This window comes from Pelobates fuscus, chromosome 8 (genome assembly GCF_036172605.1).
Source record: "Pelobates fuscus isolate aPelFus1 chromosome 8, aPelFus1.pri, whole genome shotgun sequence".
Lineage (NCBI taxonomy): Eukaryota > Metazoa > Chordata > Amphibia > Anura > Pelobatidae > Pelobates > Pelobates fuscus.
Window position 1 is genome coordinate 21,187,176 of NC_086324.1, and position 14,040 is coordinate 21,201,215.

Genomic DNA, 14,040 nt, shown 5'->3' on the forward strand with positions numbered 1-14,040 from the left:
GTAATGCAATTATCAGGCAAACTCAGAAATAGATTCATTTTCATAGAGCGCTGCTGAAGCACAGAAAATTAGATGAATGATTCAAGATGGGATCAAGAACTTTGGCTTAATGAAATATTTCTCTTTAAGGACAGCCGCGTTGTCACGTAACAGTGTCACAATGTCACTGCAATGTTCGTGATTTACAGTACTTTGATTGACCCAGCTGACCTTTTATTCGGGGGTAGATAGAATTTAGTAGCCATTAGTCAAAAATGTGACCAGCAAAATGTATTAATATAGCGTGGGATTATAACGCCAGGCAACACTATGTTAAATAGCACTATAGCAAGCTGATCTTTAACTGCACTTACTGTCATTTATTATGCTTTAATCGTACGAAAAAGGAGGCTAAACATACACAGACACTTATACTACTCCTTTAGTTACATAATTTGGAAGCTGACACAGTGTAATTACAATTACTGTGATTTAATAAGAAAAGTTATATTTTATCTGCTATTAACATGGTTGAAAATAATCTCTTTAACCTTTACGTAGATGGTGTGAAAGCAGAAATATTGGCTTGAAAAATAGCAGGTGCCGTGGAGCAATGGCTCTGAGGGATGTTTTTTCTGCTTCCAATTATATTGACTTTTTTCTACAGAATTCTAAAACTGCATCTTCCTTTACACCCAAAACATGTTCTGTAGATTAGTTCCTAAACATGTCGATCCAATACTGATATGCGTCAAACTTTAATCTACCACTGAACTAACCATAGACTGAAGTCAGATGGAGAGGAGAGGGTCACAGCTTTTAAATGATAGTCCTGGTTTGACTACAATGAGCAGTAAATCTTTAATAGCATTGCCGTGTTAATAAATATAACAAGTATAAATCTATAAGAGGCTTATCTTCATTCTATTGATGTTTATGTTAATTAAAGCATTTTCTAAATATAGATCCTATATCTTAAAGTAAGTCAAACCGTATATTCTCAACTTGCATGCAAATTTATGCAAACAAAAATAATAGATGGAAAGAATAAAAATTCACATTGCTTCCAGCAAACGTCTGGAAAGATCTGTTCTGCTTAATGATCTGTGGAATCTTCCTAAATATCCAATTAGTCCTTTTAGCTTTTATTGTTATTATTATTTGTTGAATAGCTTGTTGGCAACGAGATTGCTAATCTTGTCCTTATGGCTAAATGCGCTCATGAACAAGGTAATCTCTCAGCCAGGGATTTAAACAAAAAAGGAAAACTCCCATAGTTCTATGCCAGCAACAGACTTGCAGAGAATTATGGGAACATTCCAACGCCCCTTCTGTAAACATTGAACTTGACGCGGACACACTAAGACCATGAGCCCTCTAGCTAATTGTAGTGTACTTACATGACATTAGTCTATGGGCATTTTACAGCACCCAAAGGCCCAGCCCCTCTCCTGTCACACTTGCAATACAGAATTATATTTACTCACTATCAAGCACTAAGCCATTCAGCTTGGAAGGCAATGATATACTGTGGAAGTGGGTTATAATAATTATAGTGCGTACTTAATCACTTTAATCTGTTTACAAATATCTTCAGAATTTAAAAATGGTATCTATAAGATATCGGTGGACATAGAGCCATTTTCTGGTCACTGGATCTGAGTATGTGGCTCATTTGAGCATACTGCAAATATTCAAATTCTTCCTATTAAACTCCAACTTCACTCTGTTATATGTGTTATATATGTAACCTATTAAGCCATGGGTCAATGCCGGTATCTACCTTTGATTGCTCCAACTGCCACTGCTCCCTTTATGATGCCATTATCAGTCTTTAGGGGAGAGGGGATAATAAAAAGGTTAGATTGATAAAGCGCTGACTCAAAAAAGGCAGCAAACACTGGTACTTGGATACCCTAACAATCCAAGATCATAAAACAGAAAAAAAGAACACAGGTTGCGCCGACCAACTAAATATTTTCCTTACTTGCAAATAATAAAAATTTAAATAGTAATAACTTAGCTATAAGTCCACAAAGACAGTCCTTATGTTAAAAAAAGTCAAAGAGAGTTCTTGACAATGATGGTAGTTGCAACAGGTTATCCCAATGTATTCACCAATGCACGCAAGTTCCAAGATATGAAATGACAATAAATAACAGAAAGAAAAACAATATTGTAATATATTGTTTGTGGCAAAGGTAAAATCAAAACTATGTATAAACTACACTCACAAACGAGGAGCCGTCTATTGGCTCAATTGAACCTGCTTCTGACAACATAGGTGATGCATCAACCAGGAGCGTTTTGGGAACACAGATACGTCTTGCAGAAATTTCAGAACACGTGCATCTCATCGCATCTCAAAGAAAGGGTTCCAATAGTGCAACTCAGTAAAAGCAGATACAATGTGTAAATAAAAAAAAGATAAAAAGATAAACTTGTTGCATCACTACCATTGCCAAGAACTCTCTTTGACTTTTGAACATAAAGACTATTTTTGAGGACGTATAGCTAAGTTATTACTATTTCCATTTTTATTATTGACAAGTAAGGAAAATATTTAGTTGGTCGGCACAACCTGTGTTCTTTTTTTTCTAACAGGGGATAATAACCTGGGCCCCTATCTGCCTAACAAACGGGATCCTCACCTAGGAAACGATATACATATATACAATATGCATTACTGGACGCACATTAGAGAAAATCTCAGTCTTTCATGTTTAAATCTCAGATGATGTGCATAGTGTGTAATACTGACTCCATCAACTTGTTGTTCATTGTTTAATTGAACTAGCACAAACAACTTTGAATAGCAGCCAATGAAGAATTGTCAGTGAGGCTAGAAGATTTTACATAATAAATAGTTCTAATTCCATTTCTCATCAATGAATAACTTGTTAGTCAGTTTTTTACCCTTTCATGACAAGGATATCAGACAATCCCCATTATGTAACCACTGATGGATAGCCTATTGGGCCTGTTGCTGATGATTACAGTGGGTCTAATTACAGAACCTTATTGACACAGAACACTAACACTCTGAAATCTCCCACATGCCCTGTATCTGTTGAAGGTGGTGCCACAGGAAACTCACAGGATGTTTTTATATGAATACAAATACCCTATGTCAATCTCTCTCATCCATCTCTCAAGCCAACCTATCTGTCGATCTTACAAGTCGCACAGCTCTCAAATCCTGACTCCTCTCCTTCCCTTCACACTTGCAGGCAGAAGTTCCTTCTATGGAGCCTTGGACAGAGAAAAGGTGGATGTAGTGAATGTAGCAGCAGGAGAACATGTTACGGGGCCTCATGATGATAGGAGAATGTTGGGTTCTTATAAAGATAGAACCAGTAAGAGCATTTTCCCAGTGCACATAGTAAGCTTTAAGTTAATGATTTTGTAATCAGACAGGCCACAAACGTTTTGCTCTCTTGTTTTCCTCCTGAGCCTATTCCATGGGCCTGGACCTGCAGCTACATTAGCGCTTATGCTAATTGAACCCGGTACATTATGACAGAACGGCCATGAATATGTTAAGCTATCTATTACATTTGTCATCTGTATTTCAGCACAAAATAAAATCATGATAAGATAAGAGTAAAATTAGTAAGAAACTGTACATTCTTATAAATCTAAGAATCTGCTGATTCCCACTGAGAACCTTCTAATATTCCCTGAGATGCACAAAAGTAACAATTATAATCGGTCTATTTACTCTTTCCTTGATATACTGCCCTTTAACCCTTCAAATCTTCCTATACACATAAGAATCTGCACCTTTCCTTGTAAACCTGACCATTTACCCTGAGACTCTGAGAATCTGCCCATTGACCCTGAGACTCTGAGAATCTGCCAATTGACCCTGAAACTCTGAGAATCTGACCATTTATGCTGAAACTCTGAGAATCTGCCTACATGCTCTGATAATATACACCTTTTCTATTCATCCTGAGACAATGATAATCTGCACCATTTCTCATAAATCTGTGCATTCACGACGAGAACCTAAGAATCTGCCCATGTACCATGAGAATCTGCCTATATATACCATGAGCATCTGCCTATATATAGCCGGAGAATCTTTACCTTCTGTAAAAAAAAAAACTTCTATTCACTCTGACACCATGATATTCTGCACGTCTTCTTGAAAGCCTGCCGGATCAACCAAAAATGTATCCATACTTCTAAAGAATCTTGCCATTTAACCTGAGTATCACCCAATCTGCAACTTAAACTGTAAATCTGATGAAATCCCCCCATTTACCAATAACATGAGAATCCATCTATTCACCCTGATAAGCTGTACCATTCCCAGAGACCCTGAGAACCTCCCCTTTCATCTTGTATATCGCACCGTTTACCATGAGACCCAGAGATTCGTCCCAAACATTTTGAGACTCTGAGAATCTTCCTTTTTCACAGGTTGAAATAAAAATCAAGAATGCTTGTGAGAAATTGTAAAATAAATCACTAGTAGAACAAAACCCCAAAACAACTCGTCAGAAATATATTAATAGAAAAAAATCTAAATAGTTGAGCAGCTGAAAGAAAATGTTAACACAGCATATAGGAGGATTCACCCTTTAAATTCACCCTTTACATCACAACTTGTCATCAGTTTTATGTAATATATATTTTATTTGTATCTTTGATCCTGATGAAAGTCCTCTATGAAGGACTGAAACGTTGATCATTTTTAAAGATGTTCTAATAAATTTTGGACTTATAGCAAGTGAGTGCTCCTGCCTATTTTGGATGGATATATATATATACAGGGCTGGACTAGGACAAACATTTAGCCCGACATTTAAAGGCAGAGCAGCCCTGGGAAGGGAGCGACTTGAGCGGGTGCATTTTGTGTCATCACTAGTGACATGCATGCCTCTCCAAAGTGGGTATTTCTGTTTAGTACCCCCAGGACAGCCAATGTGTAGTGTGTGGGGCATATAGGGGATGTTGTGTGAGAAGGGAAATAGGAGATATAGAGTATGAGAAGGGGACATGGGGCAACAGGGTGTGAGAGGGGCAGCAGGGTGTGAGAGGGGGGACATGGGGCTGTTGGGTGTGAAATGAGATCATGGGGCTGCAGGGTGTGAGAGGGGGTCATGGGGCTGCAGGGTGTGGGAGGGGGATACAGGGGTTGCTGGGTAAGAAGAGGGGCAGGGGCTACTGGATGAGAGGGGGCAGGGACTGCTGGGTAAGTGGGGGTACTAATTGAGAGGAGGCAGGGGTTGCTAGGTGAGGGGGGCAGGGACTGCTGGGTGAGGGGGGCAGGGGCTGTTGGGTGAGAGGGGCAGGGATGCTGGGTGAAGGGGTCAGTGGTGGCTGCAGGATGGGGGTATGGGCTGCTGGGTGAGAGGGGCTAGGTGCTATTGAGTGAGAGGGGGTACTGGGTGAGAGGGGGTAGGGGCTACTGAATGAGAGGGGGCTGCAGGGTGAGGGGGTGCAGGGGCTGCTGGGTTTACTCCCCCTTCATTACCTTGAGCCTTAGTAGGAGGAGGAGAAGCCAAAGAGTAATCATATTCCCTGGTGGTCCAATGGATGAGGTATCTGGTCTACACCGCTAGTGGGTGTAGACCATGTGCACTAGATCCGCACAGTGCATCATGCTGTACAGCCTGCACAGGAGCATACAGTGTGCAGGCCGTGAGAGAGATCTAGAGCTCCCTCTATGGGCCAGAGGTCAGGAAGCACCAGCCCTAAAGTTGCTGGTCAGGAAGATCCCTTGAATTACCCTGTCGGCCTCAGCCCCTGGCCATAGCGGCCCACCGATAGCCAGTCCGGGCCTGTATATATATATAAAGTCCTTGTTGATTGCTTAATACAACCATATACTTAAATGAGGGCAAACAAATTCAGGTATATAGGAACAAGAGTGACATAGGTCCTGCTCAGATAAGCTTCCTTTTACACAGTACCTATAGCAGTGTGATAGTTTTGCAATGTTTCAATATGATAACAATTTGCCTTTTTTTTGCTAAGTAAACCTGGAATTCTATTTGCATCAACTCCACTATTAAAGCAATGCTGAAGGTAAACCCCCTTCTAGCAGTAAAAAAATAAATAAATAAAAATATGTCTTCTTTGGAATACAAGGACTATTTCAAGTTTTAAAGAGATCACGTCCCAGGATAATTAATCTCATGTTTATTTATTCCATATATTTAACAAAGATGCATTTGTGAATAGAAATCCACTCTACTGTATTTACTCTTGCCCTAGAACAGAATTTCCCAAACCAGTCCTCATGGCCCACCAACAATCTAGGATTTATGTATTTCCCTGTTTTATTCCAATGGAGATACTAACAAAACCTGGACTGTTGGTGGGTCATGAGGACTGGGTGCGGTAACACTGCCCAAGAACTATGGTCCTCCTTGGTTTTGCACCCTGTCAGTCATTGTTGTAAGCTCTGCCATTTCTATCTTAGAACGTGGAGATTTTCTACTCCCCATGGAGTGAGGGCTAGAGCCACACTGTGGAGGTGGAGAAACAGAAAAAAAATCAGTTTCTCCTCCTCCAATGTAATACGTGCCTTGGTTGTGCCAGGACTGAACTGGATTGGATGTCAATTGCTAAATATTTAAAATATATTCATAAGAAAGTGGTTAACATGAGTTATAGCGATCTCCAATGTTTTATTCAATGTCATTATTTGCAGAGAAGTGACAGTTTCCATTTGTTGACCAAGCTTGACTCTGTTAATATTACAGTTCTCGTTGGTTTGAGAACTTTGAAAATGAACATGTTCATTAAATCTTGATTTTATAAGTCTTGTATTACTTGGCGTCATGGGAAACACAGTTCAAATAATTTTCAGTGTCAAAATCAGCCTCAGGTGGCCTAGCACATCTCTTAGTTGTATTGAAACAAGACAGGAAATGCTCTTTTTTACTGCCAAAGGCTTAGACTCATTTGAATATTTTGATATAGTGGGAACATAACATATACTTTCAGCACCTTCTGATTTAAGTTGTTCATTTAAATATCATTAAAGCTGTGAATGTGATTTTGTTCACGAAAAGTTGTTTTCTCTGTAATAATTAAAACTTCACAGTTTGTAATTTAGATTCGGGTGTGGTTAACATACCCTACATTTTTTCCCCAATGTTCAAATAAAAATTGGTTTACGTCTGTAAAGTCAGGGAGCAAAAAATATATATAAAGCGACTGTCGTCATAATTTTTCTACTACGTAGCAACATTGTCAATCCCCTCCCCACTTCAGCCCATGCTGTACAGAGGACTATAAGGCTCAAAAATACAGGGCTGTATTCTAAAAAACAAAAAAAAAAAAAAAAAAAAAAAAAAAAAAAAAAAAAAAAAAAAAAAAAAAAAAAAAAAAAAAAAAAAAAAAAAAAAAAGTTAGCATTTAGTAATTATAAAAAAACCCAGAGTGAGGAAGACAGAATGACCTATAAGATTAGGCAGAAAGAGGCTAAGCAAGTTATAAGAGCTTCCAAATCACACACAGAAGAGAAAATAGCACAGTCAGTAAAAAAGGGGGACAAAACCTTTTTTAGATACATAAATGAGAAAAGAAAAGTAAAACAAGGATTAGTTAGATTAAAAACAAAAGAAGGAAGGTATGTAGATGAGGATAAAGGTCTAGCTGACTGCCTCAATGAATATTTTTGTTCGGTATTTACAGATGAAAATGAAGGAAAGGGACCTCAGTTAAGAAAAAGGATAAATGAGTCATTTATTACACGTGAGTTTACAGAGGAAGAGGTTCTATTTCAACTGTCAAAAGTAAAGACAAATAAGTCAATGGGACCTGATGGAATACACCCAAAGCTATTAAAAGAGCTTAGTGGTGTACTAGCAAAACCATTAACAGATTTATTTAACCAATCATTGATAACAGGAGTAGTCCCAGAAGATTGGAAGTTAGCGAATGTTGTGCCCATTCACAAGAAAGGTAATAGGGAGGAGTCGGGCAACTATAGGCCAGTAAGCCTAACTTCAGTAGTGGGGAAAGTGATGGAAACCATGTTAAAGGATAGGATTGTTGAACATCTAAAAACACATGGATTTCAAGATCAGAGACAACATGGGTTTACTTCAGGGAGATCATGCCAAACTAATCTTATTGATTTTTTTGATTGGGTAACTAAAATTATAGATCAGGGTGGTGCAGTAGACATTGCTTACCTCGATTTCAGTAAGGCTTTTGACACTGTTGCACATAGAAGGCTTATCAACAAACTACAATCTTTGAGTTTGGATTCCAATATTGTTGAATGGGTAAGGCAGTGGCTGAGTGACAGGCAACAGAGGGTTGTAGTCAATGGAGTATATTCGAAGCTTGGGCTTGTCACCAGTGGGGTACCTCAGGGATCTGTACTTGGACCCATTCTCTTTAATATTTTTATTAGTGATATTGCAGAAGGTCTTGATGGTAAGGTGTGTCTTTTTGCGGATGATACTAAGATATGTAACAGGGTTGATGTTCCAGGAGGGATAAGCCAAATGGAAAATGATTTAGGTAGACTAGAAAAATGGTCAGAGTTGTGGCAACTGACATTTAATGTGGATAAGTGCAAGATAATGCATCTTGGACGTAAAAACCCAAGGGCAGAGTACAGAATATTTGATAGAGTCCTAACCTCAACATCTGAGGAAAGGGATTTAGGGGTGATTATTTCTGATGACTTAAAGGTAGGCAGACAATGTAATAGAGCAGCAGGAAATGCTAGCAGAATGCTTGGTTGTATAGGGAGAGGTATTAGCAGTAGAAAGAGGGAAGTGCTCATGCCATTGTACAGAACACTGGTGAGACCTCACTTGGAGTACTGTACACAGTACTGGAGACCCTATCTTCAGAAGGATATTGATACCTTAGAGAGAGTTCAAAGAAGGGCTACTAAACTGGTTCATGGATTGCAGGATAAAACTTACCAGGAAAGGTTAAAGGATCTTAACATGTATAGCATGGAGGAAAGACGAGACAGGGGGGATATGATAGAAACATTCAAATACATAAAGGGAATCAACACAGTAAAGGAGGAGACTATATTTAAAAGAAGAAAAACTACCACAACAAGAGGGCATAGTCTTAAATTAGAGGGACAAAGGTTTAAAAATAATATCAGGAAGTATTACTTTACTGAGAGGGTAGTGGATGCATGGAATAGCCTTCCAGCTGAAGTGGTAGAGGTTAACACAGTAAAGGAGTTTAAGCATGCGTGGGATAGGCATAAGGCTATCCTAACTATAAGATAAGGCCAGGGACTAATGAAAGTATTTAGAAAACTGGGCAGACTAGATGGGCCGAATGGTTCTTATCTGCCGTCACATTCTATGTTTCTATGTTTCTATGTTTCTAGTTGCCGGGGAACATGAGCAGGGAGTGAGGGCTAATGTCACAATGTGGAACTTACGTACAGCCTGCAGCAGTCTGCAATACCCTAAATAGTACAGATGCCTGGTTTTAGCCAAGAAACTGTATTGCCTTATGCTGGCACTTTACCAAAATACATTTATAAAGTTTACATTTTACAAATGTGCATTCCCAAAAATACTAACCAGTTTCTAACCATAAGGATGATATTGGATTTTTATATATATATATATATATATATATATATATATATATATATATATATATATATATATATATATATATTTATATTTTAAGTAACAATGTATTGTTTTTTTTTAATTTTAGGCAATAGTTCACAAGTAGCCTGGAGTATTGCAAGATAAGGCATACAGTGTGATCTTTTATACTTTCTTTGGCAATGAACAAATGCATGAATGAATGAATGAATGAATGAATGACTGAATGACTGAATAAATCCAAAATTGTGTATATTTACAGAGGAGTCTTTTGCCCTAGAGAATCTACCCATCTCATAGCTCAAATAAATGTTCCATAAATTTTGTTTAACACATAACTGACCAATATAGCAAGAACTCGCTAGAATAGACAATGCAATATTAATGAATAGCTGATTGAAATGTAGAAAAAAAGGCTAAAAAAAACCGACATAATCATATAGTAATTTCATTTATTGCAATAAACGTTCTGTCTGTTTATCTGTCTTGCAAACTGCGAACAGTAAGCAATATACTACATTGTATTGATTTCCAAATTATTTTGCATAATTGCCATTTTAGGCAAGCTATCACGGATCACATTCATTGAGCATGTCACCAAGTCAACCACAGATCCAGTACTGGATCACAAAATGTAACAATATAATTTTGTCATACACTAATAACCATGTCTGACATGCCATTTGTATTTAAGGGGTTAATAATGTCACGGATCAGGTGATTCAGACACGCCAGACTACAACTCCCATTATACCATTGCAGTCACTGTCAGCAAGAAAATGATCAGAGATTTAATTGGAGAACAGCTGGTGGGCTGAGAATGAATATACCCTGACATTTAACTTTAAGTGCTGTTCTGTTTTTTTTTTTTTTTTTTGTTTGTTTGTTTGTTTGATGAAATAGCTAGAGATACTTCTTTGTTTTTTTGCTTTGCTACCTTGAAAAAAAAAAAAGGCCTGCGTAGGAAACAAAATGTAACCAAACTGCAAGAATTCTGCAGATACCAAGGAAAAACCAATATTGTGGATTTTTAAGGTGAATTTAAATTGTATCCATTTTTATCTAGCTGTGTTTTTTTTTTCTTCGGGAAGGAACATGTTTTATCCAGTGTGTTTTTCATTTAGGTAGCAAAAACCCTACAGTTAAACCGTGTAGAAGGTAAGCAGCATTTCATTGTCCTGTTACTGCCAGTATGAAAGAAATGTGTGTCTTATCGCTGGACTGCAGCTCTGTAATTCATTGCTCCGCTAAAGTGGCTAAGAAAAAAAAAAAACAAAAAAAAAACATTACATGCGGGAGCACAATCCAAAGCAGGATTAGAATTTGACACACGCATTCTGAAAAACTAATCAATCAACTCATGTAGTCATATGAGGAAGCAGCTCTTAAAGAGGGTGTTTAATCTCCTTGGTTTTTTTTCCTCTTTCATTTGATTTATTTATCTTTTTTACATATTGCCTGGAAAGTAAAACTACAGTACTGGAGATGTAAAACAGCTAAGAACTACCAAAAAAAAAAAAAAAAAAAAAAGACTTTTTTAGATTTTTGTAATTATTTTTTTGCAGATACAATGTTTATGCAAATGAATCCTGCAATCAATTTATTTAATAATTTATGTGGTGTAAATTATGATAGGGGCTTTTCAGATAATGGCTAATATAAAGCTATGAAAGCTGCCTGTCTGTCTGTGTCTGTGTCTGTGTGTCTGTATGTCTCTGTGTCCATCTACATGAATATATAATGAATAGCACTTTTTAATTTGTTTGTGTTAGCACAGCAAGTTTGTTTCCAGCAGATTAGCAATGAAACAGAAACATAGATTATAGCAGCAGATAAGGACTACATGAGCCAATCTCCAATCTACCTGAAGACGCATAATTATTTGAATTAATTGGTCTTCAGAATTCAGCCTTAGGTGCTTCGAGAAATTCGCTATACTGGTTGCCTCTAACATCTCTGCTGGAAGGAATTTCCTGGTATCTACAACCATTTGCATAAATATATATTTATATATTTTAATAAGATCATTTGCATAGGTATTATAGTCACTGGTATATTAAGGCACGTGTATATTTCTTTATTTGTCATATGTGTCACTCTGTATGTTTTGTGCATTTTGCAAAGTAAACAAAAAAATGCTTAAGTTTTCTTGATTAAAACAATATAATGCATGTGATCAGATCGGCCCTCCAGTTAAAACTGTACAGGAGATTTAATTTGCTGACAAAAATGTTTCCACTTTTTGCAAATGGTTATAACAAACACATACAATTCTATTTATTTTTCTTAACTCCTCTGTGAAACAATAAAAATCAGAAATACGTCCTTCCTCCCCCCACCCCCCCCCAAAAAGATCTGAATGAAAAAAAAAAAAACTAGCACATTTAACAATGTATGATTCAAGAAATTACTATCTGTTGATACCACGAACAATTTGTTAAAAGTATCACAAGGACTCACAGTATCACAGTGGGCTTAAAACTATTTATATGCGTATAAAGTAACAGTAATAGAGGATGATGAAGGATTATCAATAGTTAAGACAATAAGATCACTAAATCAACAACTGGTAATGATTAGCATCAACTCTACAGTAAACCATTTCACATACGCATAGAACATTATATTAAAGGAGAACGATAAGTCTTATAACAAGAATAATAAATTACAAAAATATTGAAAGACTACAAAACACTCATTAACGCTCAAAGGTGTCTTAGATACAAAATATCTAAAAAAAAAAGTATAGTAAGAAAAGTTAAGCTATCAGTATGATTATTATTCTTCAAAAAACGCGTAAAATAATAAGAATTTAGACTCAGGTATGATTTATGAACTAGTCACTTTGGATATTAATGGACAGGTACAGATATTTGACAAATTGATGAATTGGAGAGCGGTGAAAATGTAACCCTTTCTAATTGAAGGTTAACTTACAATCGCCTACTTGTGCATTTAGGGAGATAGCAGTCGCATTTTATTTTATAGGAATATTTGGACTTACCAGATGGAAAAGACACTTCACCAAGATGAGAGACAGGAGATATAGGTCCATGATTTTGCTTTAAAGTCTAGGAGATAATTTCTCTCACTTGAATCTTGCACATAGCCACTTTCAGAGGCAGGACTGAGTGCAGGGACATACCACTGTGATGATAACCTTCATAAAAAGACACATAGAACATAATCCGTAAGATGCAAAAGCGAACAAGGCAACACACATCCAAGTGCACTACAAAAGTGATACAAAATGCAAAATTACTTAAATACCATCACATATTAAATTACCTTAAAAAATCCCAGATACCAATTCCACGAGGATTCCTTCTCTGTGCCTGGTCCCATACAGGATTTAATGATGCTGATATTCTTCTGCCTTCCAGATATGAAAAAAAATGTTTAATGAAATACGACGCTTATTATATACATCCTAGCTGGTTTGGGTAGGATTCCAACTTTTCAGCTTTTTAGGAAAATAATGTTGGAGTACATTAGACCTAAATATCTGAGTTAGAGAAAAAGATGCTTTGTAAGTCATCTGCTGTGCTTCAAGTATTTTATTTTAGGTGGTTCTCCCAATAGAGTCTTGCACAGACTTAATTCAACATAAGTAAAGGCGGTGAAGCACTACAGCTGTATTTGAGCAGTGCAGAGTCACAATTCAGCTCCAGAGATCAGCATTTCAGCTCAGCATCCCATTAATAGCTAGGCACACCTCCAGCTCTGTAACTGGCAGTCACTTCTTGTAGAACACGAATGTGAATTGGACTTCAGAATGTTGCCAGCATATCTTGCATCTGATTATAGAAGAGTACAGCCCGACTGCTACTTGTTATCTGGCTTTCACTTTTAATTCCGCTGCTAGTCCACTTGTGATTATTCTGATTATCTGTATTGTGCAGCGGGAAATTTCTTGGAAATGCAAAGTTATAATGAACATGCGGAGCTGGGGTGGGGTGGGGGAGTTTATTTATAGTGACCAACTATTCTAGCGTAACTTTTATATGTTTAGGTGTCTTGGGAACAGCTGTAACCCTTTGTTTAACCCTTTCAGCTCTATAAACATTACATTTTCTCTGACGATCAAGGGGCAAAAGATTTAATATGTGAAATAAACACGAGTTAAATAAATAAAGGTTGTTTTGAATTTCATCCACCTTTTGCCCATCTTAAAACATTCTATAAACTGTCTGTATTTAAATTCGCATTAGATAGCACTATGTATTACACTTTAACCCAGTAAAGGTCTATGACATTCCATGCTTTCATCATTTTCTTGTCTGTGCAAATCCCACGCCAACATAAAATATCCTTCTGATTTAAAGGGATAGCATAAGCACCATAAACACCACAACACACTGTAGTGGTTATAGTGCTGGTAGTACGCTGGCCTCCAAGTAAGTGTGAAACCATTTTTAAATAGGACCTTCACCCAGGTCCTTTGTTAGCCTCCCCATTTAATATCATCTAACACTTGCATTCAATTAATTCTGTT

At 37.2% G+C, this 14,040-nt stretch overlaps 1 protein-coding gene across 1 annotated transcript in view; it reads right to left on the reverse strand.

Moving 5' to 3' along the window:
* NXPH2 (neurexophilin 2) overlaps positions 1-13,354 on the reverse strand; it is an 88,441-nt gene extending 75,087 nt beyond the window's left edge. The window contains exons 1-2 of the mRNA XM_063428588.1: positions 12,834-13,354; positions 12,550-12,705 (exon numbers count right to left, since the gene is read on the reverse strand). Of these exons, the coding sequence (XP_063284658.1) occupies positions 12,550-12,600 (51 nt within the window). The 5' untranslated portion in view covers positions 12,601-12,705; positions 12,834-13,354. The remainder of the gene's footprint in view (positions 1-12,549; positions 12,706-12,833) is intronic.
* Between the last annotated feature and the right edge of the window lie 686 nt (positions 13,355-14,040).